This window comes from Pogona vitticeps, chromosome 4 (assembly GCF_051106095.1).
Source record: "Pogona vitticeps strain Pit_001003342236 chromosome 4, PviZW2.1, whole genome shotgun sequence".
Taxonomy (NCBI): Eukaryota; Metazoa; Chordata; class Lepidosauria; order Squamata; family Agamidae; genus Pogona; species Pogona vitticeps.
The window spans coordinates 60863600-60886293 of record NC_135786.1 but is presented as its reverse complement, the minus strand read 5'-3'; the positions used below and the strand labels follow the sequence as shown (position 1 = coordinate 60886293).

General features: G+C 45.6%; 1 protein-coding gene across 8 annotated transcripts; it reads right to left on the bottom strand.

The window, feature by feature from the left end:
• Positions 1-613: 613 nt before the first annotated feature.
• Positions 614-16123, bottom strand: B4GALT2 (beta-1,4-galactosyltransferase 2). Of its 8 annotated transcripts, XM_072997523.2 has the most exons (8): positions 15004-15145; positions 9436-9815; positions 6746-6981; positions 5815-6005; positions 4186-4308; positions 3589-3693; positions 3326-3398; positions 614-2129 (listed from the first exon to the last, which is right to left on the bottom strand). In XM_072997523.2, exons 2-8 carry the CDS (start codon positions 9743-9745, stop codon positions 2088-2090), a joined length of 1080 nt encoding a protein of 359 aa, XP_072853624.2. In that variant the 5' UTR covers positions 9746-9815; positions 15004-15145; the 3' UTR covers positions 614-2087. The 8 variants fall into 8 exon arrangements, with proteins under 8 accessions (XP_072853624.2, XP_020638913.1, XP_020638912.1 ...); XM_020783254.3 differs by lacking the exons at positions 3326-3398; positions 15004-15145 and adding an exon at positions 15985-16123; XM_020783253.3 differs by lacking the exon at positions 3326-3398.
• Positions 16124-22694: the final 6571 nt, after the last annotated feature.

Below are 22694 nucleotides of genomic sequence, written 5' to 3'. Positions count from 1 at the left end.
GCAAAGCACAGGACTAGCTTTAGTATGGATGGGGCTTTCTGCTGTATTTTTTAAGGCAGAAAGTGAGACTTGGTCATGGTTTTGGAAAGCCATTCAAAATACTTAATGGTGTGGCCCTGCAATGGGTTCTGGTTTGTGGTGTCAAAATTACTCCCCCAAAAAAACCCCACAACCATGCCAAATGTACTCATCTCTGCAGTAATCAAGAATGGTAATCCAGTTGTTTTTGGATTGATGCTCCCACAATCCCTTGATATGGGCTAGAGATGGGATTTTTGGATTTTCTGGACCAACACCACCATAATTCTCCATTCTGGGAGTTCTACCTACCTTACAGGCATGTTGCAAATAGCTGGATGTGATGCACCCAGGAGAAGAGTGTAAACTGGAAGGCATTCAGGCTTACTTAGGCCAAACTCTGCCCAAGTGTCTTGCTCAGAAAGAAGGTTCCCAGCTAGTACCAGGGCAGGAAAAGGAGACTTCAGCACAACTTGACCCAGCTAAGCTTCAGAGCCCTAGGGCTGATGGGAGTGGAAGACCAACCATACTTCCTCATGCCTGCAGTGCTTTTCCTGTCCACCAACCCTATTTAAAATTCCAGACACAAAGGGACTCCAAGTTTCGAAACTTTACTGAATACAAAAATCTGATCATAGTGACCAGTGCTGCATTCACCATAGGCTTGAAAAGGGATCAAAACATTCAAATGTACAAAAGTCACCAACACGGGGGCTGTGCAACACACTGATGCCTGGCTTCAAGCCTGGCCCAGCTGCCACCCCCAAAGTGGACAGATACAGGAGATTCTACCTGCCAGGCACCATAACCAGAACGGAGGGACACCAGCAGCTTTCTAGCTCCAGATACTAGACCCAGGGCTGCCACACATCATGAGCAAGACAGATCCAGGGGCCCGGCCTGAGGTGTTAACAGATGGCAGCTTGGCAAAAAGGGCAGTCTGAGTGGGCCTGGTAGATGGTGTCACAAATGGTAAGAACTGCTTGCTAAGGTGGTAGCAGTGGGTCAGGGGAAAAAGACAGGAAGCCAACGTGGCCTTCTTCTGTTCTGTAACCATGGTCATTGGCCCCTTTGTGCCCATGGAACTAAGAAACAAGTCTCCCCACCCCGGAGTAGCCTGAAACACGATCATGAATCCACCCAACCAACTGTTCTTTACAAACAGAGGAACAAACACAGCTAGGAACATGGTGCTTGTTGCTCCCTTGCCAGACAGGCCACATGCCACTCTAACCCAGGAAGCACTCGAGGATTCTAATGAGAGTTTGTAGAAAACACCCCTGCATTACTGGGGCCAGAAATGACACCCAGAACCCAGCAGAGGACAGCACCAAGCCAGGAATATGGAAGTGGGCCATGGCCAGACCAACCGGAGCTTTCACCACAATGTAGCTCTCCTCCTCAAACTGGTCAGAGGTGAACCACCTTGACACTCTGGGAGATGGCAGTTGTCATAAAACCAGGCCCTGCCCTGGAAGGAAGGCTCAAAAAGGCAGTCGACTGGCAGGCTGCGTGAAGAAGAAGAAGAAGAAGAGGAGGAGAACGGCTACTGTACTTCTGGACTCTTTGCGGGATGGAGCCTTGTCAGGAGCACAAGAAGAGGGCAGGTTCTGCCAAAAAGACCTGCAACGTGGCTTCCTCAGCTCTCAGGCACCTTCCAACCAGGAATGGGGCCGGGCTGTACCCACAGCCCTCACACACGAAGACAGGCACCGTAACACACTCACATTCACTCCCCGGCCTGTGAAGGGCACTGTGGAGAACTGACTAGTGATAAGGAGATGGGGGCTTCCTCTGAAGGCTAAGCAAGGCAAAGATACTCTTCTTGGCCTTTTCCCCAATCCCCAGAAAGGAGGCAGGCAGGTCCTCTGAACCAGACACAGTCCTCTGAACCAGTCAGGGCTGGGATCCACACAGCTCCTCATGCATGGGGCCGTGGGCAGAGCCAGGCAGCCAAGAGTCAACCCCGAGGGGGCCGCGGTGGTGGTCGGCCAATCTCCACAGTTATATTGGTATACATGGGACGCCGAACCTTCTCCACCAGGCGGTACTGCAGTGAGCCGATGCCATCACGTTTCATGGTCACCTTGGTATTCTGGATTTTGGTGAACCTGCCAGGAGAACCAAAGAGAAGCTCATCTTATCCATAAAGCTCACCTCCTCAACTAATTCCAGTGCAATTTAAACTTATCAACAATCCCCCCTATGATTCCAATGGAAGATCTAACGATGCTTTGTGCCATCTGGAATGAGTCTGATATATTACGCATCTGCTACACTTCAGTGCTCCTTTTCCTCCAATGAAGCAACGTAAACACTCCTCCTCCACACTTTGCTTTCACAACAGCTCTGAGAGGTTTAGGGTCAGGCTAAGAAGGTGTAGTGGACCCAAGGTCACCTAATTAGTTTCATGGCCCAGTAGGGATTAGAACCTAGATCTCCCAAGTCCAAATTCAACATTCTAACCACTACACCACACTCACTTATTTTGATGGGTTCGCCATCTAAGTAAAAGCCTTGCTTAAGAGACTACTAATCAACAATGTGACAATCTCTATAGTATACAAAGCATTTTCCATGGCTAATCTCATTAAAACTATATGAGACTGCTGGAACTAAATTGTTTCCTTTGAACACATGAAGGGGGAAAGTCACTGTCAGGCCCAGAGTCTCAGGGAGCACATTTACTATTGAGAACTGAAGGCAGCAGCTAAAACAAGAATCCGCCATCATGTGATGCCCTAGAGTTGGAAAGCATGGCACAAACAAGAGCTTGGAGGTTTGAACATGGTGACTGCATTTAAACGGCTAAGGAAGACTGGCGGTTATGACCACGATGACCATGCCTTTCAAGGGGGATGATGGTAAAATGCTCCTGTTAGCCAGTCTGTCACTAAGTTGAGAAAGTATATTGCCCTCAAAGGATCCAGAATGCACACCCTGCTGGTTTGGCATGTCTCTGGTTCTACCCAGTAAAGGTGCTAGTTAGCAGGAGGGCACAAGCATCTTTCTCCCTCACTCAGTAGAGCACCGATTTAATCCAATACACCGAGCAGAACTCCTGACTGATGTCATGTGGTTTTTACAAGGAAGGGGCAGAAATGAAATGGGGGTAGAAGTGGAAAAGAAGGAACACACAGCAATAAAATGTTTGGTAGGGGGAGACTTAACAATTTGCAGAAGTTAATTCCATAGAAATGCTTACAGCAGAGTAGGGAAGGTGTGACCCTCCTTATGCTGTTGCACTCCAGTTCCCATTGGGCCTGGATAATAACCAGGAAAGATGGGAGTCTGAGTGCGACAATACCTGGAAGGCCAGAGATTCCCCATGCCTGCGCCTCTGGAAGATATACAAAAGAGTGTCTGGCTCACATCGGTACCTGGTTTGTGAGAAACAATGGAGGGAAGATAAGTTTTGAAGCTTATTCCTCTCCACCTCCACCCTGCAAAAAGATGGTGCTTTTAGGCTGGGTATGGACTAGAAACAAGGCAGAGACATTTATTGGAGCTGCAATCTCATCACGTAGCTTGTGGGGGCACTGTGTAGGGAGGCAGCACATGCTCTCTCACCGCTGGGGATTGGGCTCATTGTGCCGGTCACGCTCATGCTTGATCATGCGGTAGCGCCCAATGCGGGCATCAGGACGTGACACTTTCATGCCATTCAGCGAGATCCTGTGCAAAGAAAAATTACAGCTCAGAGACCAGCAAAATGGGGGGTGATGGTGGGTTCTCAAACAAGTCTTTGCTTTGACCTCACTCTACAGCAGGAACTACAGCAGGAATTAGTCCTCATTTCCCCAGCTTCCTTCCCCTCCTGATTTTCACAGCTCTGATTCACAGACAGAAATCTTCTATTTGACTCTGTCTCTTATGTGCTACTTGATCTGTCTCTTACACATTACTGAACAGCAATCTGTCCTTGTGCTCCTATTTCAGATTTGGGAATGCAATTAATGGGGGGGGGGAAATAGTGATTATGTACCAGTTTGCAGTGTTTGCCCAGCTAGCCCGCCCCTCCTATCCCAAAGAGAATGAGGTCCCCTGCCAATCAAAGTATTCCCAGCCGCCACCACATGGAAAGGCAGATTACACGGCTACTGCAACCAACCCACAGAGAACACGGACAGGACAGGCTTGGCCTGCCCAACCCAGTCTCTCACGCACCGGTTAAAGATGTCGTCATCTTCCCCACCCCAGCCCCAGTACTCGTTAGGGAAGCCATTGATCTTCAGAAACTGTGTCTTGCTCAGGCCAGAGACACCTCCAAAGTAGCCAGAGTATGGCAGCCTGCAAGGGACAAGCAGGAGAGATGGGAAATCAGTCAAGCTTAGAAATGGGTTCAGAACCTGTGTGGTCCAAGTCAGTCCTGCTGCAGTTTAACCTTACTTCCAAAGTCACCCTTATGGTATCAGTCATGTCTCTCACATATCGTGGCCTTCTCAATTCCTTCCCACCTTCCTATCATCTCCTTAAGTCTGTGGTCCCCAACCTTGGGCCTCGAGATGTTCTTGGACTACAACTCCCAGAAGCCTTCACCACCACCTCTGCTGGCCAGGATTTCTGGGAGTTGAAGTCCAAGAACATCTGGAGGCTCAAGGTTGGGGACTACTGTCTTAAGTGACTCTAAAATGCCACTTTACATACACTTACACACACTTTTCTTGCTTAGTTTGGCAGGTAAGAGACCCTAGTGGGCTGCACTTTGCAACTGGATTTCCACCACTGCTTACATCACGAGCATATACCTTTTCCAAGTGTCCACTGTCCAATCCATGATGCAGTATCACAGGGACATCTCTGATAGCATTTTTCATAAGCAACAGCAAAGACTGTGTTTAACAAGAGAATATCTATAAACGCTTTAGAGAACTGTGATGTAAGGGCTCATGAATGAAAAATATGCCTATCTTACAGAAAGGGAATCTGAATCCTTCTAGACAATGTTTGGCTGTAACTCCTATCACCCCCATCTATTGGGCATGTTGGCTGTATCTAAATTCCCTACCCCTTCTATACTATAGTCTAGAAATGATGCAAGTTTCATAGTGTATAGGCCTCCAAAAGGTCCACACCATAGGAGATGCAACCATCGTCTGCCTCAGGAGTGGGCAAAGTCCAGCCTCCAGATGTTGTTGGACACCAACCTCCATTGGCCCTAGCCAACCTACTTAATGTTGCAGAATGGTGTGAGCTACAGTTCAACAACATCTGGAAGGCCATATTTTACCCACCCCTGCTGTGTAGGCAGGATATTCATGTCCCGAAAACATCCAAACTGACAGATCTAAGACCACTACACTGGAATGGCAAATTCTATGTTCAAAATTATCAACTTGCACAAACTGTTTTTGACCGTACAAGTAAATACCACAGGTTTCTCAGGAAAGATTAAAATCTATGGCGCTACAATTCTAATAGTAACTTAAGAATCTGCTTGTGAACAAGGCATGGAGAGACTGTGTGACTTATTTTCAAGTAAGAAACACCACTTTTAAAGGTAGAATGCTGCTTTCTTTTTTCTTATTTTATTTTATTTCTGCTGCCACCACTGCTGAAGTAGCAGCAAATTCAGCAGCTGTATCAGGCATGTGCTCTCCTCACCCTGGTGGGTTTGGGGCAAGCCAATGGAATATCCCAGTCCACGGAAGCTGCCTATCCATGGTATAAAGTAACATACACAGTTAAGCCAATCGTTGCAGTAGCCTAGTGCTATTCCCAACACATTTCAGCAAAATGCAGGTCATATGACAAAAGAAAAAAGAAAAGAAGAAAAGATCCAGTCCATTCACTTACCGGAAACCAAACTTATCCATGGCAACTGCAAAGTGTCGGGGCTGGTCATAGCAGCGATAAATATTCCTGTCATCCATGGGCACAAGGTCAACATCACTGAAGATGAAGCAGTCATAGCTCTCATCATCTCGGAGGGCTTCCAGAAAGCCCACATTCAAAAGTTTGGCTCGGTTAAAGGTATCTTCACCGAACTGTATGGAAAGATCAGCAAGGCTGAACTCATTGATTCCTACACAGTACCTACAAAGTGCCCCACTCTCATTACTTTCCAGTGTAAAGAACTATCTTACATTTTCCCCACTTTCCTGTGACTGATTTTGCAAAATTTGCAAAGTTCAGCCAAAGGACAGATCTATGCAAAATGGAGTGCATGCAAAGAGTGCCTATCGGATGTTCCACACTCACTCTGAATTAAGTGCAGTGGCCATGGCTCAAAGGTAATGCCCAGGAAAATACAAAAGTCCATAAATTGTCTGCCTCTGGAAGCCTCTGCTTTGTGGTGGGGAGACTCTTTGTGTCAGACAGGCCACATTCCCTCAAATAATCTATTTGAGCCACAAGTCAGCAGTGGGTGGGCTGAACTGTTGGGACGGGGGGGGGGAGCCAAAGTAGGCAGGGACACCTCTTGTTCACCTTATCTCTCCCCCTCTCTCCCTTTGGAACTCCTTCTCTCCTTCCCTCTTCCTCCCAACACACAGATTACGTGGAAAGGACAGACTATTCTTGCTGATCACTTCAGAAGGCTTCTGAAATGAGACCTAAGGGCAACTTATAGGGCTACTCCTCCTCTACTTCTATTGAGACTACAGAGGCTTATATTTTTCTGAAGACTGAGCCGCAGCAATCCTTCTCAGTTCTTCCAAGCAGAGCATTATATTCTATACCCAACCATCTTACCCTCCCCTCCCTCCTGTCATCTCTTCCTACACACCTGGTTGATAATATAGATGCCATAAGACACCTTCTGACGTCGTAGAATTGGGTGCAGGTAGTGCAGCCAGTACTTGAGGTGATGCTCACGGTGGCGGAAAGGGATGAGGATGGCCACCTTCTGGCGAGGCACACAGTCTGGGGGTGAGTACTTGCCACCCTCCTGCACATCTGGGTTCTCTCGCTGCACCCTCTCCATGCTCATGGGAGAGCTGAATTCAATCAGGAGCCGTCCCACTGTGAAGAAAATGGTTCTATGATCCACACATCAGCCACTCAAGTGGAGCACAGCCCATGACAAATACTGTCATTTTCATTAGACAAGTTGGCTGGATACTGTCCAGAAAAGTTCATCCAAGAAACCTAGGAACCCAAGTTTATAAAGTACAGAGGCAGCAGAAAGTCAAAACATAACCAACCCAAAGAAAACCTCAAGAGAAAGACAAAGGCCTGAGTTGGTATAGGACAGTGGTTCTTAACGTTTGGTCCCCAGACGTTCTTGGATTAAATCTTCCAGAAGCCTTCACTACTACCCTGTTTTCCTGAAAATAACACCTAACCTGAAAATAAACCCTAGTATGATTTTTCAGAATGCTCATAATATAAACCCTAATCCCCAAATTAGCCGTAGTTAAATGAAACCCCACCCTCCACCAGGTACTCATTGTGCAGCAAATGGGACTGACTCTGTCTCGTCCATGCGGGCCAGCGAGATCCATACTTCCCCCTCTCCTTACCACCTCAACAAGCAAGTGCATTCCTGAAACAAGACAGATACTGTCTGGTCCTGTGGCAGAAGGGGTTTGAGGTCAGTTTGTGTTGGGGCCCTTAATGCCAATATCATCATCATCACCACCACCACCACTCCCCCTACCCTGGAGGGAGTCACAAGAAATTCAGGGCAAAATTCAGGGTTTGGAGAGTTATGACAATGTTCCAGAAGAAGATGACATGATTGCATTTGAATAAATGTAGATTGTTGTACATGAAAAACTACAACATCCCCTGAAAATAAGCCCTAATGCATCTTTGAAGCAAAAATTAATATAAGACCTGGTCTTATTTTCAGGGAAACGCGGTATCTGCACCGGCCAGGATTTTTGAGAGGTACAGTCCAAGAGCATCTGGGGACTCAAGGTAGGGAACCACTGCTATAAGCAAAACGACTGACTCAGAGTTGTCCTAAGAATAAAGTGGGACTATGAGCAGGAAAAGAAACAAGTATGGAACATAATGCAACTACTTATTCCAAGTGAGTATTGAGGAAATGCCAACGTGATTATATCACATTTGATTTGTTATTGTTGTTATTGTTATTGTCTGTGAACCACCCACAGTGACTACTGGTCAGATATGCAGTATAAAAATAAATAAATGAAATAAATTGAAATTAAATAAAACCCCTAAAATGACAGCCCTGACAACACAGGTGGATTTCAGTACCAGTCTAGAACTGCAGCAACACAGTCTAATGGTAGCAATAACCATTCGGTAACAAAAGGTGGGGAGAACTATAGCTGCCTTTGCATCAAAGAAAGATAAATCCTTCGAAATCCAGTGGGGATTGCGGGTATTAGCTCTCTCAAGCACTGAATGCTTTGCCATACACTCCAGGGGAAAAACAGCATTCTCACCTCTTAGTACAGGTAGGAGACAGGTTTGAAAACATGGGCAGCACTTCGAAGGAAGGCCCCTAGAAAACCCATAAGCACAGCTTTGTGCTGTCTGAAAGAAAGGGAGCATACTGCAAACTTTTCAGTGAAGCCAAATTCTAAGCTAGAGGGAAATGTGTTGCAATGGGCATTTCAAATTAGATTTATCTGGTTTCCCCACTGTCCACTGGTTATAGCAGTAGAAGCACAATGGTATAAATCACTGCCTCTAGTTTCCGGTGTGGTGTAGTGGATAGAGAAACGGAGTAGGACTCTGGAGGCCTCAGTTCAAATTGGAATTGGTAAAAACGCTCCTTAAACATCTCATTTACCTTGAAAACCCTATTAGGTCACTATAAATTGGCTCAGACTTGACAGCATAGAACAGCCAAGCTGCTGCTCATATCCCTCATTGTGCACCAGTCATCAAGCAACTTGGTGTGTAATAAGAGATAGGAACAGCAACTTCTTTGCTAGTGGTGATTTCTGGATTTAATTTATCCCATTATACTTTCACTGGTGCAAACAGCTAATAGGATTCTTCCCATTATATATTTCACAGAATTTAATGCATTTTAGCATGGACCAAGACAAATAAAGATAGCCTGGGGAAGTCAGAAAATGCAGGAAGGTAGACTAGGAAAAAGTTTTGGGTTGGAGATGGCAGCACAAGACATGGAGTTGTTGTCGAATATAGAAAAAAAATCACTATTTCCCCCCCCCCCCCAAATGTTACTGAAAGCATTTGTCAACAGGTAGACCTTCAACATATATGGTTTTCCTACTTTCAATGGCATTTCCACTGCAAAATTGGCTTCTTTGTTACAGGATATAGGGTTTCATGATCTGCAAGGCTGCACCAGAGTTATAGATCCTCCTGTTCCAGAGGCCGCTTGTCATACTGTACCAGTAGGAAGTTGAGACAGAGCACAACAGGTGGCAAGCAGGGCAGACAGAAACCCAATAACAGCAATGCAAGGGGGATGGGGTGGGGACTATGCGGTCAGGGCAAGGCACGGGGACTCATCAGCAAACTCACCTAGACCAGGAGGCATTTCTGGGCAGGGCGGTAAGGGCTTCTCGGTGACAGTGTTGTTCCTGACAGGCTTGGCACTCGAGCCCAGGAGCTCAGGGCCCAGCGGTCCAGCGGTGACATTAGGCCGAGAGATGTTGACATAGGGCAGGGTGCGAGAGGACGAGTTGCGCACATTGAAGCGGCTGAAGAAATCCAGGTGCTGGGCATAGACATCAAAGTACAGGATCATGATGATGAGGAAGTGCAACAAACATAGGAGCAGTACAGCTTTGCAGATCCTCTCCAGAGTCACACCCACCAGCAATCTGCTCATCTTCTGGGCACAGGCTGGCCAGCATCAGGGGGGCACAGTGTGGGGGGCTCTGGCCCAGGCACCAAGCCTCCTGTAGAAAAGATGAGGGCATCAGGAAATACCCTTCTTCTCACTAAAAGCAGGATTCAGCCCCCCCCGCCCCGCCCCAAAATTTGTTTCTTTAAAGTGCATATTAAAAGAAGCAACCATGAATGCCTTCTGCTGATATTGGGAATATCTTCTGATGTAAGACCTCCCACCCACCATTCCACTCTCTCCAAATGACTATGCACACTTACGTTTTGCATATTGATTTTAACCGATGAGTCCTTCTGGTCTTGTAAACATCCAGATAGTCTATATCCCTCTACAACACTGATAGCTGATCAGAAGTGAATGCAGCTCACAGAACAAAAGCAATAGGCTGCAGGACAAGGCATCCTTGGGGAGTGACAAGGGGGCATTAAGGAGGCAAGCAGTGACATCCCACTTACTAGCAATTGTACAGGAATCCTCATGCTCTTAGCAAAAAGATGAAGGAGGAATGAATATCCCTTGAATAAGGGGAAAGGCAGGCATGGGAATCAAATGAGCAATAAACCAAGAGAGACTTTGTGCCCTGTGTTCAGGGTGGAAGCAGAGGCTCCTTTACCTCTCCAGTGACAGCTCAGATGTGAACTAAACCCATCCCAAACCTACCCACCCTCTCTTTTCCATATCCAGCCAGCTCTTTAAGCACTTAGCCCCACCAAAGATCTACAGTGTGTGTGTGTGTGCCAGCATGTGCTCACATGCGCGCACACACATACGTAAAATGGAACATGTTTCAATCAACCCTTACCACCACACATCTTAAAAAGAAAAGCCTCCCATGCTACTGCATTTAGTAAAGGAATAATTCTCAACAGGATGACCCATATTTAAGAGGGATGTTCTACTTCCGCTTTGAAATCCTGTTGTCCCAAGCTGTGAGTCCCACATTTTTGAAAAGGGATGAAAAAGGTAAGTGGGGAACTGCATATAGATGTCTGATCTTATCAGCAGGATTTCTCTCACTTTTGACAATGAATTCAGAGCACAATAGCAGGTAGACTGCATAGAAAACAGAATAAGCTCAGATTCCCAAGGATTCTTTTGCACCAAACTGCCCCATGTCACATCTAGAGGGCCTTGAACATGATTCTGGAAGCTATGGTCAAACCTCTATGCCTGAAACATCAGTAACTTTGAATGAGTGACTCTTTTGCTCATATTTGTTTATTTGGCATGTTAAAAAGCATGAACAAAAGTCTTGCGCACTGACAAGATTGTATTAGATCATCCTTTCTCAGCTGAAAGAGACAGACTGGAAGTATAGATCAGACTGTCCACCATCACTGATTATTAGCTGTGCTGGCTGGGGCGAGTGAGACTCTAACACTTCCGGAGGACATCTTGCTGGGGGAGACTGTTAAGCAGAGAAGAGAGCCTCTATAACAAGAGACCCTCAACTCATAGGGTTGCCAAGGGTCAGAAGCAACCTGAGAGCATGTAACAACAACGGCATAACAAGAAAACAGAGCCCCAGTGATAAGAAGCTACATAAAATGTAAGCTAAAATGAAAATATCATAGGACATCCTTCCTCTCATTGATGAAAAGGAATGAGGATTTTCAAATAATACTGCTGCAGGCAACATGGAAAGGCATCTGATTCTCAGCTTAATATAGAGGAATGTTATAATAAGATGTTTTATTCAGCTAAACAGTGGGCTACACACAAAGCACTTAACACGTTGAACAGTTGCACATTTACCAGCGTACCATAATCCTATGAAAGCTCTCTCATTCCTTTGGAATAAAATGAACTTTTTTCATGACTACCTACTTTAGAAACAAAACCAGTCTCCCTATCTCAGTGGTCCCCAACCTTGGGCCTCCAGATGTTCTTGGACTACACCTCCCAGAAGCCTTTACCACCACCTCTGCTGACCAGGATTTCTGGGAGTTGCCCTATCCACTGCCCTATCTAGAAGTGCTTGAGTGAGGGCACAATGAAGACAGTGAGGTTTCTACTCTAGAAGAAACTGTAGAGATGCATTTGGGAGCAATAATTTATTGTTTCTAAAAGTCATGTTCACAAGACTGAACATGTGTATCTGTTTTTGTATCACTCAGCTGATAACAACTGCCATCGCCACTTTCTGACTCCAAATTCACAATTAAAGATTCACTTCACTCTGGTGTAGCTGACACACATGACAACTGAAATTATAAAACTGTCTCTAAACTATAATGTGCCTGCAGGTTAAGGACAGGTTTGAATGCTTTCCCATGGAAGGAAAATCTATACATGTAGAAATGAAGATTTTAGAGAAAATGCAGCTTTCTCTCTGCTATCTAAACTTTCCTATGCACAGGACTTTTGCACAACAGCTATGAACTAGGAGGAATGAACTAAAAAGACAGGTCAATAAATAAAAAACCAACTATGTATCACAACCTGCAGATTACAGCTTTTTATAATTCTTGAAATATTAAAATTGTGAATACAGAAGAATGGGGAAAGGGATTTAAGGAATACTCTATTAATTATTTGGGAATGCAAGATCTTGCTACTTCTTTTAGGACACAGTGACGATGGTCCAGGGATGAGAGTACTGTACAATATAAAGATGGAGGAATGGACCATCTAGCATCAATGCCGAGTTAAGCACCTTTCCTGTCCTACCTCCCAATAGTATGGCAGCCTAAATGAAGCATACAGTGAGAGAAATCCATGGGCAGAAGGCAACAAAGCCAGCAGCATACAGAGGCCACATGAGAAGAATGAAGCTGCAAACAAAATTGCAACTTATTTGCACTGTTCTCTGTGGCCTTGCCAAACCCACTAAACTCCAGCAACAAAGATGTAGAAAGGTCATGTCCCAGGGAGAACCAGACTGTGGAGGCCATCATACCTACATCAAAGTTACGTGGCTATTTAATAAATAGTAATGGACTGAGCCTATGGACAGCTGCATTCCGGAATCTCAGCAGCGGCCATTTCCTATGACATTTGCTACAGCATGGCATTTCACTGCTCCCTTGAACTTTGTGGAGAAATACATCAGCCTTCCTGATATCTTCCACAAGTGCATGGGGGAAGATACTATAACAAGACACACTCGTGGTGAAGCTAAGGCACAAAGCAGAGAACAACCAGTCTACCATCCTACCCTTAGGACACACTACCTGCAGAAGTTCCTTAAAGGAGATACATTCAATATCCAGAGATTAAAAGCATTCCTAGATCCACCATGTTTCTTCCCAAAGGAGTCTCTTCCTATTCCTTCTCCCCTTGATTAAGTACATCACTGGATATCCATTGCACAAGGAGAGCACAGGCAAGATGTGCAAAACACAGGCGAGTGTAGTGGAGATACGGGCTTTTTGCAATGTTAACAATCCACTAATGGAACCAAATTGCAGCTGGGCTGCTCCTTGGCTGTGAATAATTTAACTGGAAACTCAGCTCTCTCTTCTGCCTGGTGATCATCAGAGAGTTAGATAATAATTAGATAATTTGCTGGCATTTAGAAATATTCAGTTTTTAGTCTGTCAAACCATAACTGTTAAGTTGATAATGTTATCTGAAAACCCAATATGAATTATATGTTTCAGATGGCTACCTGTTTGGAAAGATACCTCCATGTTAAAAAAAAAAACACTATATACCAATGTCTCCAGCAAGACACAAGAAGTGCATAATGTGCTTTTTAGACACACTTTTCCAGGCCACGTAAATATACAAAAATCTAACAAAACCTATTCAGATCAGAATCTGTTTGTAGTGCCTTCCATTCCAATACAGGATCTCTAGGGGCAGAAGGGCATTTGGCTTAAGCAAAACCTTCGGGCAAGTGGAGCTGGCAGAAAAGGTACACTGCTCTCAGCCAAGACTCTTGTGAAATTGAGCCACCAAAGCTATCTTATTCCAGTGGTGGGCAGACTTTAGGTCAGTGGCATCTTTTTTACTTGAAACCTGAGAAGCACCAACAAAAACTGGTATATTAAGCTCCAAAACCTCATACACCTATCAATAAAGAATTATGCACCCAACAGTTTGCTTCAGGTACCAAAAATGAAAGTTCACAATTTTCATACTTTAAAATCTACTTCTAATTACCCTAAGCTTCCTTAATTTTAGTAGCAGAGTTTAAGGCAAAGAATAATAATTATGCTGTTGCTGCTACTGTTAAGAACTGAAAATCAGAAATCCTTGGTGATCTGCTACAAATCACCCAAATGCTCACCAATAATTACAGATATACATTTTGCTCACTCCTCTTCCACTTCTCATGGTGTATACACAATCTGATAAACCTATATACGCTCCATTGTTTTCGCATATTACTGTATCTTTAGGATGAGGCCCTCCACTTCTAAAACTAGCTGCCTCCATCCTCTTCCAAAGAGGAAGACTGCATTGTTCCCACAGAAGGCAGCAGGAAATATTGCTTGTATTGTCCGAAATCGAGAGAAACAAGGACCTCAGAGTGACTCTGTCAGAAGTGGCGGTGCTGAAGTAGGGGAAAAGAGAGAGAGAGATGCCGGTGTAGCAGGTGCAAGAGCACGACCTCCCCCACCCCACCCCAATTCTGGGCACTCCAGACACAACCCCAGCCTTTCTCTGCTAGAAGGAGCGCCTTGGGGGGATTGTGCAGGAGCCATCTTGGGGGAGGGGGGAGGCTGGCTGGCTGGCTGGCTGGGGGACGGAGTCAAGTGTGAGTACCCTAGAGACACGCACAGAGCAACAGACAAGGCACACCTTTTTACTCACCCGCCCCCGCCGACATACTTGCCCGTAAGCAGAGATCAATGCTCGCCTGTGTACCTGAGCAATAGCCATTTAATCCTGCATACACTCAAGAACTTGCACACATGAGGACATCCATCTACGCCCCTTACCTAGCTACTACCAGAGGTCCGCACACAAATAATTGCCCGCTCTCCCCAAGGGAGGACAGGAGGCATCCTCCAAAAAACAAGGCCGGCGCCCCTGGGGGAGTGCGCCCCAAAGCCCAGGGGATGGGTGCAGGCCATGGAGGGACCGAAATGCGGGGACCAGAGAGCCAGACATGCTGGGAACACACCCAGCCCCTTTCTCCAGGGACAACAAAACGGGGGGGGGGGGTCAGGCCGGAAAGGAGAGGAGGGGTCGCCAGCCGCCGCCTCCCGCCGGCTCTGCCTCCCCCGTGCTCTTCCCCATCCCCCGTTGCCCGGGCAGTTGATTTCGCTTCAGACCTCGGCCCCGCTCACCGCCTGCTCGTTCTCTGCCGTGCCGTAAGCTCTTGGTGCCGCTCTCTCTCTCTCTCTCGGCGCCCGGGCCGGGCGGCTCAGGGGACGGCGCGGCGACACCCCCGGCCCCAGCCCAGCCCGGCCCGGCCTCAGAGCGGGCGGCTGTTCGGCCAGCAGCTACGGCGGCCCCTGCGCCCCATCCCGGGCAGCACAGCGGAGCCGAGGAGGGAGGAAGCGCTGGCGGCCAGACGGGAGAGCGGATCAGGCCTGCTTGGGCGCGCCAGCAGCTCCGCCTCTCGCACACTCAGCGCCGCCTCTGCCAACCCCTTCCAGCCACTCGCATCCCGGCTGCTCCCTTCGCCGCTGCCCTCCCCGGCTCCATTAAGCGCAACAGGACTGGGGCGCCCCTCCAAGGAATCACATGGGAGAGGAATGGCGATCGGCGCGAGCGTCTTCGGGATTGGTGGAAGAGCAGGCTACAGGCTCGCTTGATCCACTAAGTAGTCTTGATCCATTAAGCCAGAATCGCTGGGAACCACCCTCTCGCGTCGTTGCTACCCACATACCCCGGGGAAGCATGGCGATGTGATCTTCCGACTTAATTGTGGCCGTACTCCATGATGCAAATTCAGCCTAAAGTATTTTCAGTCTTCGGCTGTAGCAAAGACTCGCCAAGGAGTAGGTCAAAAAGTAGCGGAGTGTGATTTTTTTGATCTCGGCCAGAGTGCGTACCCCCTTCCACCTAAATAATTCCATGCCTTCTAAATAACTCCACCCCTTCTTTCACACCTCTATAATTAAGAAACAGCACGTTCAGATCGGTGCAAGTACTGCTTTACCGAAAAAAAAAGAAGAAATAGAGGAGCGCTTCGCCAACCACTGCCTGAATCATGAAAATAATACTGAATTTATGGAATCTGGCTGCCAAACAGGGGGGGGAAAACAGAGGAACTTCTAGGTTAGTATCTGGAGTCAATGACGCCCCAAGTGTTCCAAACCAACCTCAGTAGGGAGCTTTCCATCTGCTGAAATGGAGTGAAGAGGGAGGTCCAGGCTTTCTTCCAAACTGCAGCTCTGTAGAATAGGGAAGGGAATTTCGCGGCACCTAATGGAGAATGGAAGAGCAAAGAAGCCATTCAGGGCTCCAGTGCCTCTCCTCTCTTCTCCCCTGCACTTGACCTTTAAATGGACAGGTGGCAGTAGGTGGGGATGACAGCAGGAGGGCCCATGACAGCACTGCTGTAGCCTTTCATCTCCGCAGGGCCTCCCAGTCAGCCTCCCCCGTATCCTCCTCTGGGCAGAGTTATTCTAGCCACAAATGCCGAATAATGCATCTGCCACGGTGTCAGCCTAGATAAGAGTATCTGGAGAGGAAATGAGAGATGCAAAAAGCTTCCTTATCACCAGAGGCAGGGGGAGGGGATGTCAGTGCCACCCACACAAGGGAGACGTGTAGATTGCAGTTCTAGCCCATCAGGAATGGCACCCATGAGAAATACTTGCCGCCTGTATCCCCTAAAGTCTTTTCCATCTCAAACAATCTTGGGGGTTTTGCTTGGATAGTTGCATAGGGGATGGAGCACCTCAGGGGAAAGGGAAAAGAACATCCAAAAGCTATATGTCATTCAGACCCATAGATATATGCCCAGCACCACTCTAGTTTGCACACTTACATTTCTCATATTTGTAAATAGCCAAAGATAATACTGTACGAGAAATTAAAAACATATAAAACATGGATGGGCCGCTAAGGGGAATGCTCCAGCTGTCCCCAGCAGGCGTTTTGCCATCGACTTGTTTCCCCCTGCCCTGCAGACTCCAGAGACACCCTGGTGATAGGGCCCCGTGAGGGTACAGAGAGCAAGAGCGAAGCCCCAGGTGGGAAGGAGGAGACAGAAGACCGATAAGCCACACCTGTGGGTGGGGCCCAGGCTTAAAAGGAGAAAGAGGAGGTGGTAGAAGGGAAGAGACCTGGACTTGTCATCCTCTATAGATTTTGAGGGGAAGAAATGGGCAGAGGCTGTGGAAGAACTGCTGCCCATCTCCTGAGCCGCTGAAGGTCCAGAACCCCTGGACTGGGAAATGGATCCAGTTCCAGCTTGCTAAAGAGGGAAGGTGGATGCTGCTTTTCTGCCCACCAGCTCTGACAACTCCCTGGAGACCAAGATGACCTGCTGGACACCCTGGCTTCACTCTGACCCAGAGGAGGTACTGGTGGAGGAAAAAGTAGAAGGAGCCCTTTTGGCAGAACTGCCAGAGGCAGGATGAATTGGGGGGACATGCAACAAGCCAGCATTACCAGCCCCTCTTAAAGGGTGTCAGCTCGCTAGAGTCAGTGTGGAAAACACTAGACCCCAGCCATAGACTGTAGATTGTACCAACCCAGCGATGGGAACTCAGGCCCAGGTGGGGACTGAAAGCAATGGGGGGCGCTAGTGGAGTTAACTAAGTCCTCCTGCAGACTTAGTAAGAGAGGGAGCTAACCATCTTTTGTATCCTGCTCTCCCAAGCTTAATAAAGAGTAGCAGCAAGTGTCTTGGCTTCATGGAGCCCACGGTAGAGGAGACCCTCCTGGCCACCCCCCACTGTGAGCAGGGGTGATAGTGGTCACAGACTGCAACTCCCATGATCTGGCTAAGTTGGTTAGGATTCATAGGCATTGTGGATGAAAAACATACGCCCGATTACATTCCTGATAAAAAGCATACAACTTTCTACTTTAATTCATCATCCCCAGTACCATGGTTCTTTTGAGAGGCGCTGGATTTAGGTGGTTATCATTTTGTGCCACATCCACTAGAATGCAGTATCCTCTTACCCAGCACTGATATCCTCGTCTTACACTCAGTTTGATTTATGACATGTTCCTCAAAGTTTCTCTTTCCAGCCACGCTGTATGTTTATAGGATGAGCTGGAGATACTGTATGGGTCGAAAGATTTCCAGTCATATGTGCAAAAAATGAAGTCATCGTGGAAAGTAGTTTCCTCTGGAGAGTTAAGAAACTGCACTGCAGAGTTCTGGCAGAGAGGGATGGTCATTTTTATCATCACGACAGACCCATGAAATCTGCATGCTAAAGTTCTATCATGTCAGATGCTACTATAGTGCTTAATGTTAGATGAGGACTCAGAAGACTTCCATTCAAATCCCCACTCACACAGGAAACTCACTGAGTGACTTTGAGCCAGTCATATAATTTCAGTCTGGCTTGCCTGCAAGGGCAGAATGGGAAGAGAGCCATGTGCATCTTGGTTAATAAGTCTGGTTATATCTTGACTTGTACAAAGTAAGGGAAGGCTGCAGGAAAGATATTCAAGCCCCTGATCATGCTGAGCCAAAGAAAGAAATAGAGTGTATTTTCAGTTTATGGGGGCATGACAATCCATTATGTTGGTATGAAAGCCTTGGGAGTCTCCCCTAAATGCACATCACTAAGGGGCAATCCTAATGCAATACAGAACATACAAACATATGAACGTTTTTTATACATTACTGGATTACTGCATCGTCTAATCCAGTTTTGCCTACCAGTGATAGATCCAGATGCTCTCCAGCTGTGCTACCTGAGCATTTTAGATAGAAATATTAAGAACTGAACCTAGGACTTTCTGCTGAAAAGCGTGTACTCTGCCACTGAGGTACCCTATTAAAAGCTTATGAATGGGATTATAATGCTTTTGTGAACTCCACTCAAGTTCTCCCCACTCCAATATCAAGTAATTATAATCCCAGTCTTCAGTAGCATTTACATTATTTCCAGTTAAATGGTTTCACAGACTGCAGTTCTGAACAAAGGAATTGTGTGTTTTTCTTCTGAGCAGCCCAGCCTTGCCTCTCCTGACTGCTCCCATTTGTACTGCAGCTTTTTCTCCCAATGGTCATGTAACCTGATGAGCACAGTGGCTCTGGCACTCTGCGGATCATGCCAACAATCCTGCCCAAGCACATCTGAGCTCTTTCAGTCCCAGTGCAATATTGCAGGGCTCAGGTGCTTGTTATTTGCTTTCTCCCTGTGCTGCCAAGGTTCCCCAGCTTTTCCTTCTAGTTTTGTCTGCCCGCCAGCCAACTGCCTTAGTCCAATAACCTTACCTTCCTAGCACAGCCAGCAACTTGCTTGTTCAGTAAGCAGGGATGCAACCATCCTGGAAAAACCAATTCATTCCCAGCATCCGCTTACTACCAGCTCATTAGGCTCATAAGCCAGCTTGGCTCCTTATGCTGGGTAGAGTTATCCAAAGTGAATGGATTTGCTGCATCTTAGAGCAGATCTACAGGGATGTGGCAGAATCACTCAGGGAAAAAACAGTAAGCCAGCAAAAGCACTGTAATTGTGCTTAAACCCCTTGAGGATGAAATTGCCGCCCTCCTCTTCTTTCGTAGGCTCAGCCCATGTCTATACAGGCTCAGAGCTGCTCTATACAATACACAGAATCCCAACTACAATGCTGGAAAATGGAGCCTTATTATTTTAAGAAAAGAAACATCTTCAGAAAAGAGATGACAGCATTCCTGGGAAGAACAGTTCCTGCCATGGGACAGGTGGCACAATCTTGGTATAGGAAACCACATAAATATGACCTGAATTCAGCCAGATGGACATGAGTGAAAAGGCTGTTTCTGTTTAGTTCTTCTACCCAAGGATGCACATTTAAAGTTTGTTACAATGTCATTATTGGCACCAACACATAGCTTTTCATTTTCTTAACCCTTTAAAGGTTGTCAGAAGTGAATTTTATCCTCCACTTGTGGTTTTTATGCCCATGCTTCTGAGCATCCTGCCCATTTCTATTGTTTATTGTTCCAGGTCTATTTTGTTTGAAACTGCTTTGATGATGGTCAGCCACAAGGCAGAAAGTGCAAGATAAACAGAATAACAGCAGCCAGAGTACAGAGGAGCTGCCAGGCCAAAAATGATCACTTCAGAGTGCTGCATCACAGCAATCTAATTCACATCTTAAGGTTTCTGGAAAGCAGTGGGTCCGCCAGCTTCAGGTCCCTATGGGTGTGTGTGTGTGTCTGGGCCAGTAACCCAACCATTTAGCCTGACAAGAGGCCTGAGCCTGCCAACTAGTGAATCCTGCCCTAATTCAGAAGAGTGCTGATCTTGAGGGTGGCAGGGGCTGAAGGGTCTTAGTATATTTTCAATCAGAATAAAATCAGGCCTAATTTTAATGAATGTTCCATTTGGAAGCATTCAGTAAGATCCCATATATGAAAAGAAGTATATAGGTCCTCTGTACAGATGAAACTACACCTTGTAACACCCATACACTATCCAAAGAAGTCTGTTTCAAAACACAGAACTGGAGCATTGAAAGCTGAGAGCTAGAGGGGAAATACTATGTCTTTATCTAAATAAAGCAATAGACCTGACCTGCAATTACTGTCAAAAGAACACTGATGCAAAGAATTGTGTTTCAGGTGATTCCTTCAAAGAAAGGGGTGGCAAATGTTTGGTTCTTTAGATGCTTAGGTTGTACTCCTAGACATTGGTCAGGCTATCTAGAGCTGATAGGTACCAGAGTTGAACATCCAGAATGGTATATATTTTTTTTGAATCTGCCTTAAAGCAATCCTTAATTATGTTCCAACAAATTGATTCCTAATTATATGACTCTCCCAGAATTTTCTGTGTAAAAGATTTATACAGTACCTAAAATATTTATTACCAGTCCCTCCTCCTGGTAGCACCATGCAGCCTATCCATGGCCACACAGATGACAGGGAATTTAATTTCATCAGTCACATATTCTAGATAATTTCAGTTGGCCTTTCCCCCAAGAGGCCTTTGGTTATGTTCCAACCCACTGAGGTTTCACAACTCAGACTTAACTAAACCAGTGGAAAAAGAAACATATCACAACCAATCCAAGGAGTCAAGATAAATAGGCTGGGAAGATAAATCTATTGTGCCCAGTAGCTACAGTTTAGAAAAGTCTATTCTATGCTGCTAGTGTATTCCCTTTGAATAGGCAGACAAGATTTCTATTAATACAAACAGCATCAAGATAAAAAGTAGAATTTTTTCCTGCTCAGCCAGCATTTTGTTTGCCACTAATCTATTCAAACTAGAATCTGGAGCAGGCTATATTCTTAACCTACATGGTCTCTCACCTTCCCATCCAGCAACTGTAACTTGCAAAACATCTGCAATAAAGAGACTATTCTCAATATGACAATTTACTGAAGTTTCCCAACTGCCTTATATCCATCAGAAATATGGATATCCAGTTATAATATAGACAGAATTATTGCTCTGTTACACATATTTAATAATTTAATATTAATTGGCCACAGTTAAAGTAAGAGAAAAATATCCAGGTCTCACAAGTGTAAAGATTATGTACTGTACTATATTAAATATTCTGTTGATGGAAGTTTCTTCCTCTCCTCTACCCCTGCAGGTAAAGCCTGTTTCCAGAGGGCTTCTCATCTTTCCAGGGATGTTTTTCAGGATGCACAGGGTTTGAAGAAGGGCCTCCCATTTCCTGAGTCCACTGGATTCCACTGTTGCATCAGCAAAAACACATCCTGCTGTTATCATTTGATGCGTTTTCTGTTCACACCGATATTCAGTTAAAGGTAGCAGCTTCATATTCCAAGAAAAGTGGAAACAGGGAGCCATTATTTGCTAGCATCTTGTCTCTCCCAAACTGCAGTGTTCTTAGAGAACAGTTACACTTTTTAAAATGCCAAGGGTGTCCCTTAAAGCCTCATCTTTGCCTAAAGAATACACAAACAGTGGAATGGATCACGAGTGTAAATTCAAATGTTTTTACTCTTAAGCACTCAGAAATTTTGGGAAAAGCCTTGATAAAGTTTCAAGAGTGTTCCAGGAAATTTCGCAAGGCAGGGCTGTGGGCCAAAAGGTGGCATTAAAAACCTGCAGCATATTTTGTCTGCTCCTGTGGGACTATAAGCACTTTGTGTCTTTCCAAAGGTGCTGTGCCAATTGTACTTGTGAAGCCCTGTCATAAACAATGGCATATTTAGAAGCAGGCGGGTGTGAGAAGAGAGTGGGGCTGCTCTTTTCCATTTTTCCTTATGAAGCTTTTAGACAGATAGCTAAGAACAGACTATGAGGACTCTAGTTTGGGCTTATCTGTATCTTTCTTGATTAACATTCACATCCCCTCCAAGGAGCATGCATTGCTTTCCATCCATTTTATTCTGATAACAAGTTTTTGTGGTAGGTGAGGATGAAATATAGTGACTCACTATATCCAGTGAGTAGTATGCTTTTATCTACTGTATTTTTGCCTGTAGAACACTATTTCCATCAAAGCTGAGACTAGGGTGAATTTGATTTAAATTTTTTAAAATGGAATTTTTTTATAATTTAAATTTTAAAAATGATTTTTTTCCCATTTCAATCATGATTTAAATTGAGGTTTGTTTTTTTAAAAAAACTGATTTTTATCCACCCTGGCTGAGGCAGGCAGTAACCTTGTGTTGTGTTATTAGATACAGTACTAATTTTCACTTACTGTTCCTCCTCTTGTAGTCTGTCACTCAACAAATATTTTAAACAAAGTAACAAAGATACATACCATACAGACACACCTTTCCAGCAAGTATTATTAGCTACAGCTCCATAATGTGCAAACCTTTGTGAACTGGCCCTAAGTATCAAATGATGGATTTTTAATAGCTGGTAAGAATGACCTTTTTTGTAACTCTTAAGACTTAGTAATACAGTACAAGGTATTT

Coding starts and splice junctions, on each gene's coding strand:
- B4GALT2 (XM_020783254.3), bottom strand. CDS start 9,745: ATGAGCAGATTGCTGGTGGGTGTGACTCTGGAGAGGATCTGCAAAGCT. Junction 4,309..5,814: donor ATGGATAAGTTTGGTTTCCG/GTAAGTGAATGG, acceptor TGTCCCTTGCAG/GCTGCCATACTCTGGCTACT. Junction 3,694..4,185: donor GATGACGACATCTTTAACCG/GTGCGTGAGAGA, acceptor TTCTTTGCACAG/GATCTCGCTGAATGGCATGA.